The sequence below is a fragment of the Oculina patagonica genome, chromosome 1 (assembly GCF_052425735.1).
Source record: "Oculina patagonica isolate OP01 chromosome 1, crgOcupat, whole genome shotgun sequence".
Taxonomy (NCBI): domain Eukaryota; kingdom Metazoa; phylum Cnidaria; class Anthozoa; order Scleractinia; family Oculinidae; genus Oculina; species Oculina patagonica.
The window spans coordinates 25,861,913-25,885,458 of NC_135758.1; the positions used below are offsets into that span (position 1 = coordinate 25,861,913).

Sequence of the window (23,546 nt, forward strand, 5' to 3'; positions counted from 1 at the left end):
ATCCATGATTGTTCTTCTTTTCAATTTCGCATTTTGGGGAAAGCAGGAAAACATTCCCTCGCTGATAGAAAATAAGACCGAATAATTGAAAGTTCCGATCTTTATTTTCTTTTTTTGTGCGCGTACAATGAATATATTTCTTATCAATGTTAATCATTCGCTCCATGAGATGTAATTGCCTTTTTATGGGAAATACATATAGAATTAAAGAGTAAACAGAATAGCGAGAGGGCAAATCGAGCGACAAAAACTCTGCACGATTCCATGTCTCTTTCTAGCACCCGGAACGCCTTTCTATTTTGTTTCCTTATTCGATTACCATATGAAACACTTAAATTCCTATAATCGTTCTCACTGGTTACCGTTGTCATTGTAAGAGCTTTTTGGATTATATTCCGTTGAATGTAAATTATGTGCTTTAATATTGCTTTAAAGTGTGTTGGCGTACTCTTTTAAATCTTACTAAGCCAATCTTTAATTATTTATGATATTGGCAAGGAAATTGAAAGAATACAAAAAAAAATACTAAGAAAAAATGTACCCTTGTTTTCTTTACTGAAAAGTAAACTTTTATCCAGCCACTGTACTTTAAAATTAAATGGATAAGAACAAAGTTGAGCAAATGATGTTCTTTACGTTTCATGAGGGGCCTGAAGGGATAAAATGGAAACTGGGATTCGGGCAAATTTTCGCTGGAAAATGGGATTTGGGTCACTGGGACAGTTAGGATCACAAACAGATATACAGTAGAATTGGGAATGAGATTTGGAAAAAGGCAAAATATTATGCTTGAAAGTAGGAATTGGGCAAAGCTTGGGCTAGGAAAAGGGAAAGAAATTGTCTTGCGATGTCCGTAGAGATGGCTTTTGTTTTACATTTTAGGATATAAACAATATTTATAGTAATTTTTGACTTCTTAAGGACTTATTATGGTGATAAATTGCATACAGTACACTTTCGACATTTACAGTACGTTTAGTATTATATCATTATATGTTCAGTCTTCATACTCATAAATTCATTCTATATTTTCTTATTGTTTCCAGTTTTCTGTTTCTCGACCTGGCTGACATATTTGTAACTTAATTTTGTCATATTTGTGAAAATCCAGGACTGCCGATTTGGTAACTGGATCATTACCCTCTATAATTTAGTTATTCCTCCTATATTTCAATGTTGAAATGGTCTTTCATAAAAAACTAAAGTTATAAATTTCTCGTTCTTCGTTTTTAACATCATTTGATGAAATAAATAAATTTGAAAAAATTCAAAATGGAGGATCTAAGATGACACATCCAAGATGGCGGACATTTCATTACTTAAAACGTCATGATGACGCCATTGCTGTTGCTAATGACAAAAAAGATGTTAGTAGATATCTGAATTTTATCACACATTTTGCTGTTAAAGTTTTGTGGTTATGCATAAAAATGTAACCCTTTTAGATGACGATTTCACAAGCTTTAATGCTGGAAATGACTCCAAAATCTCAACGAAGCTCCTTGGGTGGCAATCGCGGTCTAGATTTTAACAACAACGTCAAGATATCTCGAAATATTATCAAAGCACCTTACTGAAAGCTCTAAAGATAAAAATAAAATGTCCGGCCACTTACAAGATTGATGATTTTCCTTCTTTTCATTTTCATATTTGAGAAAAGCACGAAAACTTTCCCGCTGGTAGAAAATAAGACTGAATAACTGAAGAAAATCGATTTTTCTTTCTTCGTGCACATACAATAATTAAATTTCGCCTACCAAAAGGTACATCTATGTGTGATCATTTGAATGTTAATAATTCGCTATACGTGCCATATGATTGCTTTTTTATGGGAAATACATGTAGAAACGAAGATTATACAGAATAATTCATGAGAAGGCAAATCGAGCAACAAAAACGCTGCACGTTTCCGTGTCTCTTACTTGCACCTGGAATGATTTTTATTCTGTTTCTCTATTCGATTGGATATGCAGCACTATCATCGTTTTCGCAGGTTACCTTCGTAAGAGCGTTTTGTAAATATTCTGTTGAATGTAAATTATTTTCTATAATATTGTTTGAGATGTATTGGCGCAGTTCTTAATTAAAAATTCAAATATCTTACTAAGCCACCGACGGAGTTTTAGTGATGCTTTTTTTTTCTGTCATCGCAGTTGTATCTTTAGTTATTTAAATATTAATACAGGAAATTGGGAGACTGATTCACAACATCTCCTTGTAAAAATACACCTTTCTTTTCCTGACAGAAAAAAAAGATCGATTCACTGATTTTTGTCAAACCAATGCACTTCAAAATAAAAAGGATAAGAAAATGTTGAGTAAATGGCGTTCCTAAATTCTGATGATATTAGTTAGCAAAGAGGCTTTTGTTTGAAAAACTGTCTTTTTTTCCTCAAAACGTAGCCGGCCCCATGCTGTGTATTTCGATCGGGTGGCATATAATGTACTAATTTTTAATCAAAATATTAACTAGTGCAAGTAATACGTCATTTAATGAATGTGATGTCTAGTACTTCACGAGAGAAGTGGATGGCATAGTCATTAATTTTTTACAAGAATCGGAATTTAAAGTTTTAATTTTCACTTCCATCGTTTTGAACGTTTTTTTATGAAATAAATAAATTTAAAGAAATTCATAATGGAGAATCTAAGATAACGCATCCAAGATGGCGAACATTTCACTACTTAAAGATGTCATGACAACGTCAAAGCTGTTGCTAATCATAACAAAGGTGTTAGCAGACATTCGAATCTTGGATGCTTTTAAAGTTATTTGCTGTTAAAGTTTTTTGGTTATACATAAAAATGTAAGCTTTTAGAAAACGATTTCACAAGTTTTAATGCTGGAATTGACTCTGTACCATCAAATTAAACCCTTCTAAATTAAGCTCTACAGATAAAAAACTGAAATGTCCAGCCACCTACAAGATTGATGATTCCCGCTGGTAGAAACTAAGATCGCACTATTGAAAAGATCCGATCTTTATTTGCTTTCATCGTACACGTGCAATAATTATATTTTGTCTACCAAAGGGCACATCTATTCTATATGTGATCACGTGAATGGTAATAATTCGCTACTTGACATATGATTGCTTTTTTGTGGGAAATACATGTAGAATTGAAAAGTGTATAGAATAATTCATGAAAGGGCAAATCGTGCGACAACAACACCGCACGATTCCATGTCTCTTTCTTGCACCTGGAATGACTTTTATTCTGTTTCTTCATTCGATTGGATATGAAGCACTATCATCGTCCTCGCAGATTACCACTGTAAGAGCGTTTTGGAAATATTCCGCTGAATATAAATTATGTGATTTTTAAAATATTGTTTTGAGATGTATTGGCGTAGTCCTTAATTAAAATTTCAAATATCTTACTAAGCCAGCCCAGGAGCTACAGTGATGCTATAATTTTCTTCCTGTCATCACATTTGTATCTTAAATTATTTAAATATTAGCACAGATACTGGGTCCGATATTTCCTTGTAAAAGTACACCCTTCTTTCCTTACAGAAAAATAATCGATTCATGATTTTTGTCAAACCACCGCACTTCAAAATTAAACGGATAAGAAAATGTTGAGCAAATGACGTTCCTAACGCGTCACCCAAACTCTGACGATATTAGTTAGCAAATAAGTTCAAAGAGGCTTTTGATTGAAAAACTGTCGTTTTCTCCTAAACCGTAAAATGATCCGGCCGCATGCTGTGTATTTTAATCGGGTGGCGTGCGCTTATTGTTTATATTTTTACTTTTTATTTTAAATAAGACTCGGCCCCAATTAATTAAAATATTAACAAGTGCAAGTAACACGTCATTTCAGTGAACGTGATGAATTCACTAGTGAAGTTGATGGCATAGACATATTATTTTAATTTTTACAAGAATCAGAATCAGGATTTGCAAATTTCTGATATAGTTTGTCATTATTTGCCTCCTTTGTCATGAGCAACTGGTACTGGAGTGTTGGATGGCTGCCTTCCCTGTTCGCTGTTGTTGGAAACGCTCTTGTTATCTATTTGGTTCTCACACGCCGCAGGCTTCAAACCACTGGCAACAGATTTGTCTTATCGCTTGCCATAGCTGACTTCTGTGTTGGCGCATGTTTCTATCCGGGACACGCGATATGCCACTTTTTACTGACCTCATGCAATGTGATGATCAGAGACGATATTGCCGTGTTCATGATTTACTCGTCTGTCTCCAATCTTTGCGCCATGACTCTTGATCACTACATCGCCATTGTTAGACCTCTGCGCTACACGTCACTGATGACCGCCAGACATGCCAGAATGTTGACAATAGCGGCGTGGATGACGCCATTGTTAATTTACTTCATTCCCTCCATTTGTGCCAGCTTGGATTTGATTCACATGGACTTTAAGGTCAGTGTCATCTTCTGGACAACTATCTTCGAGTTTATTCCTTGTGCTGTATTACTACTGACATCCATACAGGTGGTGATGACCTCACAGAAACACTGCCGGCGGGACGCACTGCTGAACTCCCAACTACGTTATAACCGACCAAGAACGAAACGCTTTCGATCAGCTTCTTCCACCAAATTGATAACAGCTGTGGTCGCTACTTTCCTGATTTGTTACGCAGTCGAGGTTTACAGTTCATTTTGTTATTTTACGTCACTATGTACCATGAACCAAAACTTATACAATGTAGTGCGATTTCTTGTTATTATAAATTCCGCCGCTAATCCCATCGCTTATGCGCTATTTAAACGGGATTTTAAAGAGGAACTCGATAAAATGTTCCGCCAAAAGTCTATTTGGAGAAAACGCAATTCCGAACGAACGACCAGTGTGTAGCAACAAACACTGATTACAAACTGTATAACTATAGATGTATTTTAACTAGATGTATGTTAAAACTGACATGAAACACCGAGAACAAAATCAGTTCTCAAATTGAATATCTAGCGTCTTTAGGATTTTAAATAAAATGCGTCCAAGAAAAAACTTTTGATGTCCCTATAGATGAATTTTGTTTTTCATTTGAGAATACGAACAATTAACGGTAAGGGCAATTTTGGACCTCTAAAGGAATGATTAAGTTTGAATTTATTGTACAGGGGCGTACCTTTTGACATTTCTCAATATGTTTTGTATTATATCATTATAATTATGTTGAGACTTCACCCACTTAAATTTCGTTCCATTTCCTCATGTCCCCTTGCTGACATAAATGTAACTACTCAACTTAGTAATATTCGTTTATAGTTGTAACGTGGAAATCCAAGACGGCTGGTTTATTTCTGCTTGTAATTTAGTTATTGCCCTCATATATTTCTGTGGTGAAATAGTCTTTCATGAGGAAATAAAATTTCACTTTTCATGTTCTTCGCTTGTTCTTCGGGTATTTTATGAAATAAATGAATTTTAAAAAATTCATAGTGGATGATACAAGATGACGGATCCAAGATTACATAAATTACACTACTGCTGATGCTAATCACAAGAAAGGCGTTAGTAGATTTTCGATTTTTATCAGAAAAATTGCTGTTAACGTTTTATGGTTATACATTTAAGTTTTATGGACTAAGTTTTATGGAAATATTAACTAAACAAAATTTAAAAATGGGCAAGAAACCAGGTTAGGTCATTTGGTAAAAATTCAATAGCGTATCTGGTTAAAAATTTATAGGTAAAAACAAGCTTTCGACTACATACTGGTAGTCGAAAGCTTGTTTTTATCTTTAAAGTTTTAACCAAAGATCTCTTTTGAATTTTTACAAAAAAAAACAAAATTTCTCGATCTTTAATGGTGGAACTGACTTAATAATTTCAACGAAGCTCATTGGCGGCTACAATTTCAAAATTTCAACAACGTCAAGATATCTCAAAATACTATCAAAGTGCCTACTTTGCATTCTAAAAGCTTCACAGTTGATAAAAAATCTGGTCTTCTACAACATTGATGAATTATTTCCAATTTCTCAGTCATTGTGGGGAAAGCAGAAAATTATTCTGGCTGGTAGAAAATAAGACAGAATAGCTGAAAGTTCCAATCTTTAATAAAAATGTGGTTATAACATCTTCCAATCTTTATTTACTTTCTTCTTGCGCGTACAATAAATGTTTTTGCTCACGTAAACCTTCATCTTCGTGTGATCATTAGTGCGATAGTCATTCGGCCCGGCATATGTAATTGCTTTTATTAATGGAGAATACATGTAGAATTGTAGATCAAACAGAATAATTCGTGAGAAAGCGAATCGTGCGACCTGAGATTTGCCAATGTTTGATCACGGGATGTCTTTCTATTTTTTTTCCTTTTTTGATTGACTCGCTGTGAAAAAGTAAAAAAATAGTAAAAATAATAAACCCATTTACGAGAGATCTCCCTATTAATGAAATTGTACAAGAGACGCTCTAACTAGGGTTTTTTTAGTCAGTGCTGAAGAAATCATACTTTGACAGCTAATTATCCTAAAAAATGCTAATTCAAAGCAGCTAAGTACAGTGTTTCTGAGTTCTTCCGCTGGATGAACACTAACACGATAACTCTCAAAGGTTCAAAATACACCGCACGATATCAATACATTATCAAAGAAACTGAAATAACGAGAATCATATTACCGTTAATTAGCACCGAATTTGTAGAAATGGCAATCGCACTGACGAGAATGAATTGAAATTGACGATATAAACAGTTGGTGCAGGCGTTCATGAAATTAACGAACTCAGGAATATAAATTCTCGTTCCCAGAGCCACCTAATTCTCTTAGCCAGCAAAGTCTTGGGCACGATGAACAAGTGGCTCTCATGATTTGATATGGCTGATACGGATTTTCACGATAAATCATTAACAGAAGCATCTGAGGAAAAGGAGGGCTAAGATGTGAGGTTTGAACATATGGAGGAGGGAAAATGTGTCTTCTTAAAACGAGTTGTCGCGGATAGCGGACAGCGACAGTGTAATATTGAGAGCCGGTGCAATCATTGCGGGAAACATTTTATCCTCTTTGAACGGTGAACAAGCAAAAGTAATGCCGTTTCTATCTCCCTATGAAAAACAAATATTTCACAGGTTTACACAGGTTGCAAATTTTGCAAACCTGCGAACAGGGCGCTTTTAACAAGGTCCTGTGAAAATTTGTAGCCTATTTACTCGATCATGCTAAAGTTCTGGCATGTCAACCTGGAAGTTTGCATTCTGACTCTTTTTTATTACGTCCATATCATTATGACATCTTTCGATCGCCGTTGTGAAACTGCCACTTCAGAGAACTAAAAAACGTTAAGGATTACAAAAGATCATTCTACAAATTTGCATATACAATTTAAACGAATAAGGGTGTCTTTCAATAGGTATTCCAGGCGTTTATTATCATTTTCTTTTGACTGGTATACTAAGATACGACATTCGCACCGGATTGCTCGACGGCTTGTTTTCGGCACTACATTTATATTACAAGAGGAAAAACACTGACACGAAGAATTGTAAGTTGTCACGGATGGGGGGGTTTTACCAAACACCAAACTATACTGCTCCATACACATGTTTTGATTTGAGTGCAAGTAAAAACTTTTGATGTGATTTGCTTTGGCTGTTTGCGCAATTTCAAGTCAGTTATAAACATTGAAATTTTCAAGCAAGCTAAGAGAAGTTAATTTCAGAGAAAATCAATATATAACCTGAGTTCCAGTTTTCGTTATGAATGTTTGTCAATCAATGAAACGAATTTTGCTCTGGGGGCGGTGACGACTAGTGGGGAATTAACGGTCTCAAAACGCCATAAAAAGTGGATGAAAAAATGCGAAATTCAGTATTTTATGGAGCATTTCTCACGATCAGTTAACTCAAGCGGTGCGGTGGTCAATCGTTACAAATTACAGTGAATGTATGGGATCAAATAGCACATACCGTGACGCTTATACGTCACGCAGCCTCAAACACAGAGTCTTGTCTGCCTGTGCTAACAGCAGACAATTTTTTCCTTCCGAGCACGAGTGTTTGCGAAACCGATTAAAATTATATTGAATTACACAATAGATGTCTGCACAACAAGTCATGCTGTATGGAAACGTGAGACGACTTGACAGCGCGTGACGAGCCATCTAGTGTGACTTTATAGATTACTAAATAAACGATCTGGGATACTATTAACCAAATCAAAACAAGGGATAAGCCTGTGCCGTAAGGCGGTGAGGGTAAAAGGAGGAATGAGTTTGCGGAATGGCATGTGGCATGACTTGCGGAATGGCATAATTATGCAGAATGTAATTTACGCGGAATGACTCATAGACATAAATTATACTGAAAAGCGCGCCAATTTTTAAGAGCAGCCGCATTATTTATTACTGCGGGCTTTAACAATCGATTGAAGGTACTTGTCCTTATCCATCACGTGTTGAATCCGGCGAGTAATTATCACTGCCTACTTGTTATGAATACTTGGCTTTCTCTTAGGAAAAGAAAATCATCCGCTAAATATACATTTAATTTTACCGCAAAGATAACGAGACACACATCGATAAAATCCACTGCGGTGTAAATAGTGTCACACCAGCAGAGAAGCCATGTCACGATCTTTTCAACGCTGTAATAAAAAGCTAGAAATATACCAAAAGTAGTTGTCTTCAATGAAACCAATAGCTTTCTCCCACCCATAGCAAGTTTTGATTTAGAAAGAAACGATTCCTGGAACACGGCAGTGACACGGTCACACATTATTTCGCGGGTGATTAAGTGGAAATAAACAACAGGTCACTTCTTTCCCCGGTGAAACCCTGTGTTTTGTGCATGGTCAAATTCGCTTCTTTCATTCAATGCGCCGTCTTTTTAAAAACTTTTCTTCAAATGGGTTGAACTTGTTTGTCTTGCCTTGAAGTACGTAGCTTTAGAACGAATATCGTTCTGTTCTTTAAGGCAAATAGACGAGAGTTTTTGTTCACGTTTTTATAACAGAACTACTCGGCCAAGATTCAGCCGCTTATTTTAGCAACGCATAGTCGATATTTCAAGTCCTCGGAATAAAAAAAAATATTTTCTGTGATTCTATTCGGCGTAAATCGGTGATTTGAACGTTGAAATGATCTTTTCAACGATGTTCTATGGAAGTTTCCTTGTCCATACTGCACTGCTCAGTCCTTGATAGTTTGAACCAGCAGCGATTTAACAAGGCGGCTTCTCTTTTAAAATTTTGGCGCCCTTTTTAGTATAATTTATGTCAATGAGTCATTCCGCGTAAATTACATTGCGCATAATTATGCCATTCCGCAAGTCATGCCACATGCCATTCCGCAAACTCATTCCGCCCTTTACCCTCACCGGCCGTAAGGGGCGCACATAAGTTTTTTCTTTTTTTTTTTTTTCATTCTCAGTGTAACGACTGCCTGGGTACACGCAGTCAGGCATCTAGATTCATGAAAAGATCGACTTTTGTCCTATAATCAATCTTCAGACGGATAGAACGTATTGGTCGATCTTAATTCAGTCGGACGAACTCAACTGAGTCAAACGTCGAGCTTATTATGAACGAAATATTCGCTTAGTTTAGTTCGTTTCATGTGAAGTTCGACGTTTGGCCCGGGCCCTAGAAATCTAAAAAGCCTTTTGTTTGATGCGAAACTGAAACTCACAAGAGTGATATTTTGGGGGATTCCCCGTTTCTCTATCCCAGCTGTCAGGCATTGTTTTCAACCTCGATTTCGCGGAAGGACAATAAGTCGTTCCGGGTTGCGTTTGCATTTGGCACGAGAACGTCTTGCAAATTGCGCTTAACATCCTTGCCACTGTCCTCTAACATCGATACTTTCTTCGGTTATCCGTTTTTCAAAGTGGACATACGCAGTAACAGGGTAAATTAGCAAGTTATCAGTGTGTTTAGTGCGGCGAGCCCATTCTAGCAGCTGCGGAATCAGTGGTGCGGATTACTTTTTTGTATTCGTCCGGAATGCACGAATGTTGGATTAGTTTACCCTGGAGATTCTGTCGTGCGATTGAAACAGCACCACCAATTGGTTTACCTGAAGAAAGGTACGTTTATTTCCCCATTTATCGAATACTGTCTATATTTTAATTAGAATAAGTAGCATTTAACCTTGTTATATTTTGACGAGTCTCGAACATGCACCTTTGCTAATCTTTATACACTTGTCACAGTTTTGTCAATGTTTTCCCGAATTTATATGACATGAACTGGGGCACAACAAATATCGTGTATACAAGACGACAGTTTTTCAAACGTTTTTTTTTTCGCTGTTCATCAACATTTCTTTGCTCTTTAATTTTCACGGTTAGATGATTCAAACGTGCTCTCAAGTTTATTTCTCTTCGCGTGTCGATATCTGATTGGTTAATACAATTCAAGTAACGTAAGTCGTGTTGGATTTATTGTAACGCTGCATTCGATAACAAAAGATCGAAAAAAAAAAAAAAAACAAGTATCGACATGTAATTTTGTTCGAAATTTGCCAGCTGTCTAATCAATCTCGTGAAAGGCAAGACACAATTCTGATGTCTAAGACGAGTGTTTCCAAAAGCTAATAAATAAAGTACGCCAGTGTAATGCTATTTACAGGCTATACTTAGCTTTGCACGGTAACGATCGACTCCAATTTCTGTCATATACAGATCTCTAGACAGATATCTAGTAATTGTCTGTGTTGTCCGACTCCAAAACGTTCTGCCGAACCCATGCATGTTTAGTGCCTCAGTACCTCTTCCAAAGTGGCTACCTGCCACAACCGACTCCCTTGATTTGACCGAAAATCTTCAGCTGTATACTTCTTATGTTACAGGTTTGCGAAATTTTTCGTAAGAGACAACCAACCGACCTACATCAATGGTGATCCATGAATGGAGAGTTGTTGTTCTTGCGATTTGCTTTGTGCTATTGTTGGTGGTAAGTGAAGCTTATGTCGATCGACTTGAATTCAAATAAATTTATCCGGAAGATCGAAACCGGAACTTGAGTGCTGAAGAAATGTTCTACGGCGTTGTGCTCTTACCTTAAGTTGAAACTCGTTCCCATACTTAAATATTCTAACAAAGAAACACTTTCTCATTTCACGCGTATTAAACTAAAACAGAGTAATATGCTGTCTTGCTGATATGTATATGGCTAGAATAGAGACAATTTTATAATTTTAAAGTCTGGCTCCAAAAGGGTAAACATTTTAAAAATATATGGGCTCTTCGTGGATAAATGGCGGGCTTGTGGAGCTTTCCACTGGATGCATGTGTAAAGATCTGATTCATCCCGTCTTAACTACATCTATTGCAATTGCCAAGATGGATGTAATAACTTCGCTTTAGGGTTTTATGACGATCAAAGGAAACTTTAGTTGTACCATTAATAAGTGGAAAATACAGTTTCTTTTATTTTTTTTATTTTTTTTTTTTCGCATTTCATTATGGTAACAGCATGAGGTAGTGTGGCAGTGGTGGTGGTGGAGATTGGACAACACTGATACAAGTATAACGGAGTGTTCAGGGAATCAAATTTTGGTCAGCAATGACAGCAAGACGGTCATATGTCAGCCCTGTCCTATTTGTAGTGTAGGAACGACACTGTCGCCGCCATGTGGCAGCATATTGACTTTAGACACAGTTATAAAGTGCACGCCAATCCTTACAAAGTTACCGAGAGGAAGCAAAAGGAAAATGTCGACTAAATCCGAACTAAGGAAAGCTCATTCGCAAGGGCTCCAAAATGAAAATTTCATTTCCCGGCCATCTCTGGATGTACGTGACATCTTTGATACGGAGGAACTTGGAGACGCAAATCTATCAGAAATGGCAGACTTTAATGTAAACGAGCTCTTAAGTTCCACGAGTTCCACAGAAGATTTTCAAGAAAAGGCCACCACATCTTCAACAAAATACTCCCTTTCAAATACTATGTATCGCTGGAGACAAAGACGTGTTAATCCAAAATTTCCAACAAGTAAACGAACCGTACCTCGACCTATAGCAAGCCCTACTATAAAGGCAAAGAACTGGTCGGGACAGTTCACAGCACCACTACCGGTTCCAGAACCGATGAATAAAAGATCAGCTAATGTCACAGCGGGGCCTCAAAATATTAATATAAATTGTGTACTAGGAGGTTTCCTCGGAACATCGCTGGCATGGCTTTTGCTTGGGACAGCACTGGTATGGCTTTGGTTTAGTATCAAACGTACCACTCACTCCAAGACTTGGAACAACAGACAGAGCGGCTATTATAGGTTGAATGGCACAGAACAATCAGAAAAAGAAGATGAAGGTAAGAATTATTGTATCGAAAGGTTACCTAAATTACTTCATTTTTAAGTACATTAAATTGAGAATCATGCTAATAGGATAGTAAAAGGGACTGTACAAAAATTAGCAGAAGAAGTGTTGGAAATAATTCTAAGAATGCTAAAAATGATGCCCTTCCGCCACAACAGTCGGAGAGAAGAACTAGCATTCTTCTTCCTTCACCTCCGTGCCCTAATGTTAAGATCGCAACGTCTCCTTATAACTGTTTTCATGGTTAACAGGTTGATTCTTATTTTATACAGAAATATCTTTCAGCAACGGAAACGTTGACAGTAAAAATGCAACGAACTCTTCTCACACAGTCACTACTGCTGAATTCAAACGTAAGTCGCAATTATTGGAAGTTACTATATCTGTTTAGACATGTTAATATAACTAAAAGGTACCTATCATTCCTTCAACCCACCCGCCCACCCCAAGGCCGCCTTCCCGCCACACCCACTACAGCAACTCAAATTATTCTTAGACTTTTTAAGCTGGCATCGATGCTTAACTCGTTTGCTTTATATCTAAGGTTTATGAGCCGTACACGCATAAGCTAAAGATAAGAATTTATAATAGCCAGTCTCAGTGATTATCTTCATCTTACAGACGTCAAGCTGTCTGAGATACCCCCTGATCTAGAAGACCTACTTGTAAAGAAACTGGATGTACGCTGCAAGGGTGAACGCCTGTATGGCTGGCAAAAAGTTGGCGCTGTATTTAAGATTGCCAACCACGACCTTGATTACTTAAAGCTTGAATACAAAAGAGACAATGGTAGCCCTACCAGTAAGCTTTTATGCTTACTTGGAATCTCTAAGGGAAAAACAGTTTCTGACCTCATGAATGTATTGAAGAGTCCTAAAGTAAAACTCCCTGATGTTGCCTCTGTTATAACACGGTACATCAAACAAGCAAATAAAATTCGGTAAAAGATATCATCTTTCTATTCTAGGTTCTGACACTGGAAAATTCAAATTGTGGTTGTAATAATATAAATAGTTATTTTTGATATATAAATATTAGTTTGTGGAAAATTTTCTTTTGCTATGAACTTGACTGAAAAGTGTAAATAAATTTGGGGCTTCTTTCCTAACGAAGGGGTAGCAATAATTAATTTGCTTACCGATAAATACGTTTATTTTCCCCATTTTATACAATTGAAAAACCAATGCCTTGCAATTAACCTAATGCTTACATAGTTTCGTTAGTTCCTTGACAAATTTTCGAAACGCCCGTCGAAAGACATTTCCATTACTCCCGGTTCCCACCCTTTCAAAAGCACCTCAAGCCTCTTTCTGTTTTTCAGTTTGCAATATATTAAGAGGTGTTTCGTAGTTTTTTGTCCTGTTTCACGCGGTTCCGTCACCTTGGGCAACCCACGGCTTTCCGTCTTCTCTTTACCCACCTTTCCTAGACTTGCCAACCGCTCTGCTGGCTCCCGAGTTCTAATTCCCCCTGTTGTTTTCCTCGGACTGCATGTAAGGGTAGAGATTATAAGGCTCGAGAGAACTGAAACTAAACACTCTTACGTCACTCGTCGAAGGTTATCTTTTTTCTTTAATTAAGGCCATTCCAATAAAATGTTTCGTTTCCCATCGCCCGACCGACCCATTTTTTTTCGAAAAGTAAAAAAAAAAATTCCAGATTCACTAGTCAAAGAAGGCAAGTACTTCAATTTACAAGCACACGATCTTTTTTTATTAACAACAATTGGTATGATGTGATGTCTTTGTATTTAATAAACATCGATACTACGTTATTTAAAGACTGTTAAGGAATAACGAACGAAAAGACCACGTTTTCGAGTTGACTTTGTAGTCAGGCTTTCTTATTTAGCAGCCCGGCCTTTTCTGGAACCCAGAACCCTTCAAGTGTTCATTCTTTTTCTTTTTTTGCCCGACCGACCGACCCACCATCACAAGAGACGGGGCGATGGGAAACGAAACATTTTATTGGGATGGCCTAAAGGGAAATTAAACGAACAACTGATCATGACTGCTGTGAATAAAGAGATGAACATTGACCGGGAAATATATATATACTTTTGGAGGTCTGTGCGGTGTTTCGCATTCTTTTAGAGTGTTTCTGACGACGTTCGTTAGACTGTCTATAGTCAATACCTTGGACCGAGGGAAAACGGCAGGGTTTTTTGCAGGTATACAGGATGAAAAAACCGTTGATTCGAGTTGAAGTTAAAAAACTCCAATATAAAGGCTGATCGAAAGCAACCTAAGCTAATTTAGGCTAACCTGAGTGCTTAGTACGAGTAGTCCATTTCCCGAGTCAACTCTGAGCCCGAGTTACTCGGTCACTTTGAGTCACTTGACTCCGACTTGGAGTTGACTCGGTCAACCGGTGAACTCTGCTAAGTACACTAAAACATCGATGTTTCAACCTGTAAAAAATACCTGCCCGCGGGAAAATAACTTGAATAATTGGCTTAGTTATGCGTCCGACTACAAGCGATAAGCCGTGTGTCAACCGGCGGTCAGGATTTGCTTACTTTCTTCCGTTTGCAGTGGTTTGACAAGCGACACCCTACTAGATCGAGAGTACGTTACAGACGTTACAGCTGCAAAAAAATATGGCGTGACGGTCGTTTTGATTGAAAATATAACAATATAATAGCACCGTTGTTTATAAACGCAACCAAAACCGGAAACAAACTAAAGAAGTCGGTAAATGGGTCTGAATTTTTTTTCTCAATCGAGTATAGAGCAATCGCAAGCTTAAAAGCATTTCTTAGTTCATTTTGTCGTGAACCTTTAGACTGTTCCAAGAGTTCCAATAGAAATGTTGAAATGGCACTAGACTGTAGCGACGCCGATCAGCAAACTAGAGAATGTGAAACTGAAAGTATCTTGGGGCATTCCCCGTTTCTTTGTCAAAATATATTGTACCCAGCCTCGATATGGTGAAGAAACAATCAATTGCTTTCCACAAGTCCGCAACTTCCACTGCAACCCTTCGCGTCAATACAAAAGCTTGGATCCACATTCTCCTTCCTTTTCAGCCAGAACTAAGCATTGACAGACTACTGCAGCGAATTGCGAATAGAGATTCAGAACAAGCCTCTCCAATCAGCTACATTGTTGTGTCCGGAATTTTGGATCAGCTTCGGTTCTTCAGCCGTCCCAAATCGATTTGATTACTGTGGAACTCGCCCATACCAAAGGTAAGTTAAGCTTTTTGTTTATCGAATACCAGATACATTTTACGGAGTAGATCGGAAACAAGAGTTTTGAGCGCCGACATATTTAAAGACCAAGCTCGAACACGCTCCATCGCTAGCCAAAAGCCCCCCTAGTGCAGACAGACAAGAGGCTTCGAGAATATTCGAAATTTTGGAGTCATTCTTGGAAGCCTTCTGTGGCTTCGAACGACTCTGAAACTTTTCGTTTATTTAGTTTTTGGAAGCCTTCAGCATTAGTCCATTTTTGAGCAGTTCATCTTTGGAATTCTGATTGAAAACTTTAAAGCAATGAAATATTTATTTATGAACTATTTACATTTTTATTTAATTTGCGTCGTGTTAATCTCATTTGCAAACATTAAATTAAAATTGGATAACACATCCTGACACATATCGGGATATTTATCCTACGGGTCTTTAACCTGCAAGATTGCAAAATGACACAAGCAACGGGTATCACATTTTCCTCTACCAATCAGACCTCTTGTTTGTTCAACAGCGGCTTACAACTATATAAATTACTTAGTATTTAGTTTCCATTCTCAGGCCATATATGCCTCAGATGAATATTCAACAAATATACAACGACTTTTTAAGCGATGACGTCATCGCTTATTGTCACCGCATGACGGGTTCTTTTCGTCTGTCGCCATCGAACAGAAATCAAGTCTAACTTTACAAGAAATCGCCGCGTAGAACGCGAAAGCAAAATACTCCCGTACAGTTAGAATGTAACACTACAATGTATAAACGAAAGAGATTAATTATAAATGATGGGATTTTTTGGATTCAGTAGACAGAAATCTCTAATTTTTATAATATAAAGGGCCGCTGTGAGCAAGAGACCGTTTGGCCTTTCTTTAAAAGCTTGCTCGCGCGTATCGTATGTCGTTCATCAGATGTCACACTATAATATAACACAATCTCTGTTGAGACAATTGCAACATAGGGAAATCTAAAAAAAATAAAAATATAAAATAAAATAAAATATAACTGTTGTTCAACAGAGCAAATCTACAAAGAGAATGTATTAATTGCATCATTTGCCTGTGAATTTATAAGTACTGTATTTATTTAAATTAAATTAGATCCTAACTATGCTATTTATACAATCACTAACATTGCTTCTTGTGTTTGAAAAATGTAAGCTGCAGTTGGATACAGTCTTTTTCACGCACAAGGTGTCAGCTACTTTTATTTACGATAAGTTTTTGACAAATTTCCTCAAAATTATGTAAGACCCCTTGTGAAACGTCATCGCTTCTGCATGCATTGCGTGCCATTTATTTAGTTTGATGGGCTCATGAGCAAGATTTGCGACTTGACAAGTGTCTCCTTAACAACCGTTATTGGTTAAAAACCGGCACGCCAGTTCCGTGTCAAAAAAATGCCGTAACAAATGTAGATTGAATTTTTGGGATAAAATCTTTATAATTTACTAAAATCACTACTTGTTTGCAAAAGTTATTAATGCAGAGTTTCGTGAAACAAAATTTACATCATTAAATTATAACAATAACAATAAAATTTAATTACCCTCGAAACTGACGGGGGCTGACCAGGCCCCAAGCAAAACATATGTTAATGTGCTGAGAAAATAAATCGTAAATTTATATACAAAGAAAAATTAAATAAATAAATAAATAAGTATTAAATTGGTTAAAAGAGACAATCTAGCTGCGCACAGCATTGCGAAAGTCCTGTAGTGTTGCGATTGTTCTCACTCAGTGTGAGAGTTGATTCCAGGCGTTCGCCGCCCAGTATCTTACGGACTTCAGTCCATACTTGGTCGTATTGACTTTAGGCAAGACAAGCTTATACATTTAAGTGAACGCGGGATATTTTGAAAACAGTGCGGTTTTGGAAGACACGTTTTAAGTACAATGACGCGGAGGGCCCTGTTGACGTTTTCGTTCCCTTTCCACTTTCCCCTTACCGACTTCAAAGAAGAAAGAAATTTATCTTGCGATTTTTACTAAAAAATCAATTTGATCAATTTGATTAAAATCAAATTGATTTTTTTGAGTTTTTCATTGCAATGCAATGTCAAAACCACACCATAACAAGCCGATTTCCCCGTTCGATGTACTCTCTCCTGCAGAAAAAAAAAAACTATGTTTGGCGCCATTCCTAATATTTTTTGCAGTCATTCGTTTATGCTATGACTATGCATTTAAAGAGTTAAGAATGTCCCACGCCATTTGGAAAGGGTGAATAGCACTCTTAAAGCAAGAGAACTCTAGTGTTCTTTTATGCACTGTGCACTGCAACTCCTTCCAGTGCACCATATCTTCATAAACACACAATAAGCATGGACCAATTCCCAAATGTACTGATATAAGTAAGTGCCAGTTGGTTTCTCTACGTTTTCTTCATGTAGGAGAAATAAAGTTGGATGCTGCAATGCAGACTTCGACGCGTAACCGAAACAGTGACCAGAAGAAGCGGGCAATATCGACTGAAACGATCGTTTATGTTGCCTTCTTGATAGTAAGTTGAAGATGATTGTTGTTGATGTTGCTGTTCAGAGATAATGATAACATAGACAGTTGTCCAGGTTCCCCAATGTTAATAATCACTGACTCATACTGCGTAGGCAATATCTACGCAATATACTATAATGTTTTCTCTTAAATGAGTGACAAGGCTCTGACCTGCCAAAATTAGTGGTATTTTTATTGCATCACCCGATACAAGGCGATGAAGTTAAGATTTGCAAGTGCTCAATTATTATCAAAGAGGATAATTATATATCCCTCCGGTACAGCACCATATAGCACAGTGGTGGCGAAGAAAACATAGTAGTAATAGAAGACCACGACAACAAAATAAATCTCCAATAATTACATGTCCAACGATCAAAAACGGCTCAAATAAATAGCACCGTATAAACGAAACAAAAATGGCTCCGTAACACATGCAATGACCATTTGAGGTATTTTTTACAGCGGCTAATTCTGGAAGAGATCATAAAGAGGACAATCATTAAAAGTGCCAGTGCAGGGTCCGGATACGACAACAGTGCAAGCAGAAAAGTTTCCCCAAAATTTAAAGCAGTTGAGCGTCCACCAACACAGATGAATCAAAGATCATCCTCAGATATCGCAGCGGGTTCACAACACATAAGCAGTTCTTTCCAGGGAAGTTTTGCTGGAGCATTTGCGGCATGTCTAGTGCTTGGGACCATTCTAGCTCTGGCACGGCTTTTGTATAGTTGCAAACGCACCGCTTGCAGCAGGGCTTGGAACAAGAAACCCGGAGGCTATGAAAGGTTAAATGACACAGAACAACCAGAACGGGAAGTTGGAGGTAAAAAGTTGAAGATCGCCTTGATTATTGGTAATAAGAACGACTGTGCAATCATTAGTACTCTGCCGGTTGGAAAATCGGTCCGAGAATATTAAAACCCCGTTACTACGGACGCCCCGTTTTAACGGACAGGCGTTATTGAAGTCTCGGCGAAAACGGAATTAAAATAACTCCCGCTATTACGTCCTTTCGCCATTACGGACACCAAGTTGTGGTCCCTTAGGTGCCCGTTATAGTGAGAGTAAACCCCACCACTCCCTCTCAACATTATGGGAGTAGGACCACTTCCTCCTCTTCCTTCCCCCCTCCCCCCACCCTCAATTTAAGATCGCATTGCTTTCATTGTTCGGTCTCACATACTATGACGTTTTATTACTTACATTCCATACAGAAACGTCTGACGTTGGCTCAAACGTGGACGTTTTGACTGCAACGAACTCATCTGATCAAGTGACTACTGGTAACCTTGAACGTAAGTCGCAATTAAGTACTGAAATAATTAACTACAGTGTATCCATATTTTTTTTTTAAAAAAACTTACTTTAAGGTCATTGCCCTGAAATAGAACTGAACACAATTTTTTAACCAAACTTCTCCTACTGGTTTATTACTTTAAGGGAACTTAAATTTTGAAATAAAAAGGGGGGTCACCAGATTCGTTTAGGAGCAGGAAGACCTTGTATATTCCATATAATTCCTTTAAAATTCCTCTGCGAGTACAAGCAAAGTACACGTTTTTAGCGATAATTTATTTTTCAAACACAAGAATTGATCTGTTTTCATTTTACAGAAAGAATTTGATCGCTACACCCAAAATATGAGAAAAAATTGATAGGTCATCAGACTCGTTTACGAGAAAGCGACAATTTACTTCTCTCGCGGACTAAGCCACATAGAAAAAAGCCGCCATTTTGTTTATGTGCGCGCGCTCGCGCGCGCTTATTACGTGTAAAATTCTGCGCAGTAAGGATGCGCAATGCAATACAGGGCAATGACCTTAAGTGGCGAGTAATGGTTTCCAGTACTTTCCAGATCTTATGATGGATCAATGCTACCAATCTTAATCAGTTGAAGCTAAACTTTCATGTAAAATGCATGTCTAATCATTGCCTTATTATTGGTGAATATGATGTGACATAACAGGTTTCCATAGCAACAGTATAAGCTATTGAAAACACCCTTAAGTGCTTAAAACTAAAAAACGAGCTTGGGCACCCCCCATTTTCTTTATTATTAAGTAATGACCACGATGTGGAAGCAACTTTTTACAAAGTTTTAAGGAGGCTCCAAATCCTCCTCATGGAATTTTTTTTAACTTTGTATCTCAAAATGCTGATAATAACTTGGTAATAAAAAGTGAGGGAAAATGGGCTTGTTTTTTAGTTATAAGAATTTAAACCTAAAATTAACAGTGTTTATGGGTTTCACTGTTGCTATGGTGACAAGAGAAATATCAAGAAATGTCCATAATTTATTCATAAACGTTTGGGCCTGATTTGTGTGTTACCACTTTTGTAGCATCAAGTGATACACCTTTTTCCAATATGGCGGAAAATACATTATTCTTTTGTCTTCATGTTAATTGGCCTTCGTGGCCTCGATCGCATCTGCAGAATTCAAAAGAATTTTTGGATCAAAACGAGGCCATGAAGGCCAATTAATTAACATGAAGACAAAAGAATACATGTTTTTTCGGCCATTTTGGAAAGAGGTGTATAAAGAGGGTAGTACGGACCTATCAAAATTAAAAATGTACAACTTCAAAGTCTCGAACTCCTCTAAATGATACATTGCTACTTTTGCAATTGATGCCTACCTAATGTTAAAAATTTGGTGTTTTTGTATGAACACAATAATTTCATGACACCAGGGTGATTAAGGTTTAGTTACGAACTGTTGGTTACGAATTTCATGACACCAGGGTGATTAAGGTTTAGTTACGAACTGTTGAACTTATCATCTTATAGACATCAACCTGTCCGAGATACCCCCCGATCTTGAAGACCTACTTGTAAAGAAACTGGATGTACGCTGCGAGGGTGAACGCCAGTATGGCTGGCAAAAAGTTGGCGCTGCATTCAAGATTCCCAGAGATGACCTTAGATTCTTAAGAGTGACTTTTACGAACGGCCGAGCAAGAATTTGATTTCCTGGCAGAAATTGGAAAATCGATTTTTCTTCGTTTTTTGCTCATTATTAGCTGTAAGGTAGATAAGAAACCTGATGTAGTTTGTTTCCCCTAGAGGTCTTCTAATTTTAAGAAAACAAAGAAAATCGATTTCGGTGGTCGAAGTCACAAATTTCCTAACTTTTAAACCCGAAATAAGCTATTATGAACACTACTCGCGTTCGCTTACAAAACCGCGCAGAGAAATTTGGTCACTTCCTATCAACATAAAAGCTCTTTTTCTTTCGCTAGAATATAATTTCAGGGCTTTAGCGCAACTCTTCCAACTGAAAAAAATGAACTGACGAGGAATGCTTTTTACGATAACAAAAATTTGAATGAAATAGTAATTTTCAACGGCAGTATTTAGCATGTGGTATAACATTAATTTTTTTCAATTCTTGCTCAAACGTGCATACAGATATTCTTATTAAACATACCTGAGAATTGGCTCGGGTTATTGGAAAGATTCTCACTTAGAGGGCATCAAACTTCGGCAAATTTTCGCAGCATGACCGTAAACTGTGTATCGACTGTGTAAATACTTCTAATTGCCAAACGCCACGATAATGAATGTTTTAACCCTAAATGCTCGTCTTTCCTTCTTCTTGCCGAATGTTCCATTGCGAAATTCCCTTTTCAACGGAAGAGTGAGATAAAAAAGCCAACCGAGGTCCATTTTGATCGCAAAACCTCTTCGCCATTTTGCCACAAGATCCCACAAGATTACATTTGTGACTTACGTGACATAATACACGTGACATGAAACACGATATTGTGACGTAAGTGAGTCTGCGCAGTAAGAGCTCTGGGGTCGAGAATGTCACGGAGTTAAAATAACGCAAAACAATTCTCCAGCACCGCCAACGCAGTTTGAGGAAGCAAATTGATCGTTCTGGAGTTCTGTACACACTTTCGTCAAGAGAAAAGAACCACGATGAAGGAAAATTGCTAAGGATGAAGATGCAAAAGGAATTTCGCGCTTAACAGTTGCTTTGTCGTATTTTGGAGCCAAGAAATGTGTAGCTCTCAGTTAGGCTATTTTGATCGATATCACAACATTTTGTGGGACTACGATGCATTGGTAAATATGCTGCCTTCAACAACCCGAGCCAATCCTCAGGTATGTCTTAGATAAACATTTACATGTGTGTTTAAACGACAATTGAGAAAATTTGGAGTTATACCACATATTAAATAATTCCGTTGAAAACTGCCGTTTAATTCGACTTTCTAGTATCGTGAAAAGTATTCCCCACCTTTTTAATTATTTCAGTTCGAAGAAATTTGCTTAAGCCCTGAAATTATATTTTAGCGAATTGAAAAGAGTGTCTCTGTTGATAGAAAGCATCCAAAGTTCTCAATGTGGCTTTGTTTGTTAACGCGACGAGAGTTAACGATAGCGAATTTCGGGTTGAAAATTGTGTCACTTTTGAGGCTCCGATCACGAAAACTGACTTTGGGTTTTTTCTCGAAATTAGAAGACTTCTGGGGGGAACAAAATACATCAGGTTTCTATCTACCTAAAAGCTATTAATGAGCAAAAAAATGAAGGAATTTGATTTTTCAATTTTCTGCCAGTGCAAGCGCGGTTTTTATTCAAAGTCCTTCTTAAATCTTGAATATAAAAGAGATAATGGTAGTCCCACAAGAGAGCTTTTATCAATACTCGGAATCTCTGAGGAAAAAACAGTATCTGACCTCGTGAATGTTTTGAAGAGTCCTAAAGTAAACCTCCCTGATGTTGCTGCTCTCATAATATAAATACAGTACATCAAAGCAATTAATAAGTTCCAATAGAACATTGACGTGGTCTATTTCAGGATCATTTCTTCGAACTCTTTTTGGTCCACTATGCATTGCTTTTTTTTCTTTTCTGATGTGTTATTTTTTCTTTATGTGCAGTGTTTTCGTCCCGCTTGCTTAAATGTTTTGTCTTTGATTATAAATTCCAGCTATACATTGATTTATATGAGAGCCTTGAGCAGACCAGTATTTCTGGTTTTGGTTAATTGGTACCGTGAACTTAGTAGACAAAATTGTTGACTAGATAAGGTCATTGTTTAATTATTGATGTAATGTAGAAGAAATATAGTTTAGCAATATAAACGTATGATTGTGATTTAGTATGCAACGGATATGTTACTTTATAAGACAAGCTCAACGGCATCCTAAAATAGGAAAAAATAAGAAAAAGTAACTGAGTAGTCTTTGTTTAGGAGGATTGTACTAACAAAAATGGACACTGTCTCATTAAGTGGCACACCTTATAATGGTCGGTAATAAATATACATTGTTGTGTTATCATATGCTAGCTTTATTGAATTGCTGTTTGCTAGAATAAGGCCAATCATAGTCTAATCTTTTGATGCGCAATTTCACTGAAATATTACTGAAACTGTTAAATTTGCATTTTATGTAGTCAAATCATCGTCCTAGAGTTGCACCTGAGTTTTGAGCGTTAAGGTGCCCACACACGAGTAGTTCAGGGTAGTTCAGATCTCCCTTGCCACCCTTCTCCCCCCCCCCCCCCCACACACACACACACAAACGAAATATTACTCTATATAATCGATTACTCTATATAATTTTATTGCCCTATTGTCCGTGTGACTGAGGG

At 37.4% G+C, this 23,546-nt stretch overlaps 3 protein-coding genes across 4 annotated transcripts; all 3 read left to right on the forward strand.

Moving 5' to 3' along the window:
• Positions 1 to 3,088: 3,088 nt before the first annotated feature.
• Positions 3,089 to 5,350, forward strand: LOC144643404 (octopamine receptor beta-2R-like). Its single transcript, XM_078502646.1, has one exon. The coding sequence runs from the start codon at positions 3,950 to 3,952 to the stop codon at positions 4,826 to 4,828; it is 879 nt and encodes a 292-aa protein (XP_078358772.1). The 5' UTR covers positions 3,089 to 3,949; the 3' UTR covers positions 4,829 to 5,350.
• A 2,017-nt stretch (positions 5,351 to 7,367) lies between these two features.
• LOC144643521 (uncharacterized) lies at positions 7,368 to 23,432 on the forward strand. Its single transcript, XM_078502809.1, has 7 exons — positions 7,368 to 7,462; positions 15,271 to 15,432; positions 17,831 to 17,940; positions 18,399 to 18,759; positions 19,151 to 19,231; positions 20,727 to 20,863; positions 22,535 to 23,432. Exons 3-7 carry the CDS (start codon positions 17,854 to 17,856, stop codon positions 22,688 to 22,690), a joined length of 822 nt encoding a protein of 273 aa, XP_078358935.1. The 5' UTR covers positions 7,368 to 7,462; positions 15,271 to 15,432; positions 17,831 to 17,853; the 3' UTR covers positions 22,691 to 23,432.
• Positions 9,359 to 13,346, forward strand: LOC144642904 (uncharacterized). Of its 2 annotated transcripts, XM_078502011.1 has the most exons (5): positions 9,359 to 10,001; positions 10,766 to 10,869; positions 11,391 to 12,234; positions 12,515 to 12,595; positions 12,864 to 13,346. In XM_078502011.1, the coding sequence occupies exons 2-5, from the start codon at positions 10,810 to 10,812 to the stop codon at positions 13,184 to 13,186; spliced, it is 1,308 nt and encodes a 435-aa protein (XP_078358137.1). In that variant the 5' UTR covers positions 9,359 to 10,001; positions 10,766 to 10,809; the 3' UTR covers positions 13,187 to 13,346. The 2 variants fall into 2 exon arrangements, with proteins under 2 accessions (XP_078358137.1, XP_078358144.1); XM_078502018.1 differs by lacking the exon at positions 9,359 to 10,001 and having other exon boundaries at positions 10,524 to 10,869.
• Positions 23,433 to 23,546: the final 114 nt, after the last annotated feature.

Bases quoted from the DNA above. Each gene is read 5' to 3' on its own strand.
- LOC144643521 (XM_078502809.1), top strand. From the start codon at position 17,854: ATGCAGACTTCGACGCGTAACCGAAACAGTGACCAGAAGAAGCGGGCA. The intron at 17,941-18,398 runs GTAAGTTGAAGA...TATTTTTTACAG, and splicing joins TTTATGTTGCCTTCTTGATA to CGGCTAATTCTGGAAGAGAT. The intron at 20,864-22,534 runs TTCTTAAGAGTG...TATTCAAAGTCC, and splicing joins TTCCCAGAGATGACCTTAGA to TTCTTAAATCTTGAATATAA.
- LOC144642904 (XM_078502011.1), top strand. From the start codon at position 10,810: ATGGTGATCCATGAATGGAGAGTTGTTGTTCTTGCGATTTGCTTTGTG. The intron at 10,870-11,390 runs GTAAGTGAAGCT...TTATGGTAACAG, and splicing joins GCTTTGTGCTATTGTTGGTG to CATGAGGTAGTGTGGCAGTG. The intron at 12,596-12,863 runs GTAAGTCGCAAT...TTCATCTTACAG, and splicing joins CACTACTGCTGAATTCAAAC to ACGTCAAGCTGTCTGAGATA.
- LOC144643404 (XM_078502646.1), top strand. From the start codon at position 3,950: ATGAGCAACTGGTACTGGAGTGTTGGATGGCTGCCTTCCCTGTTCGCT.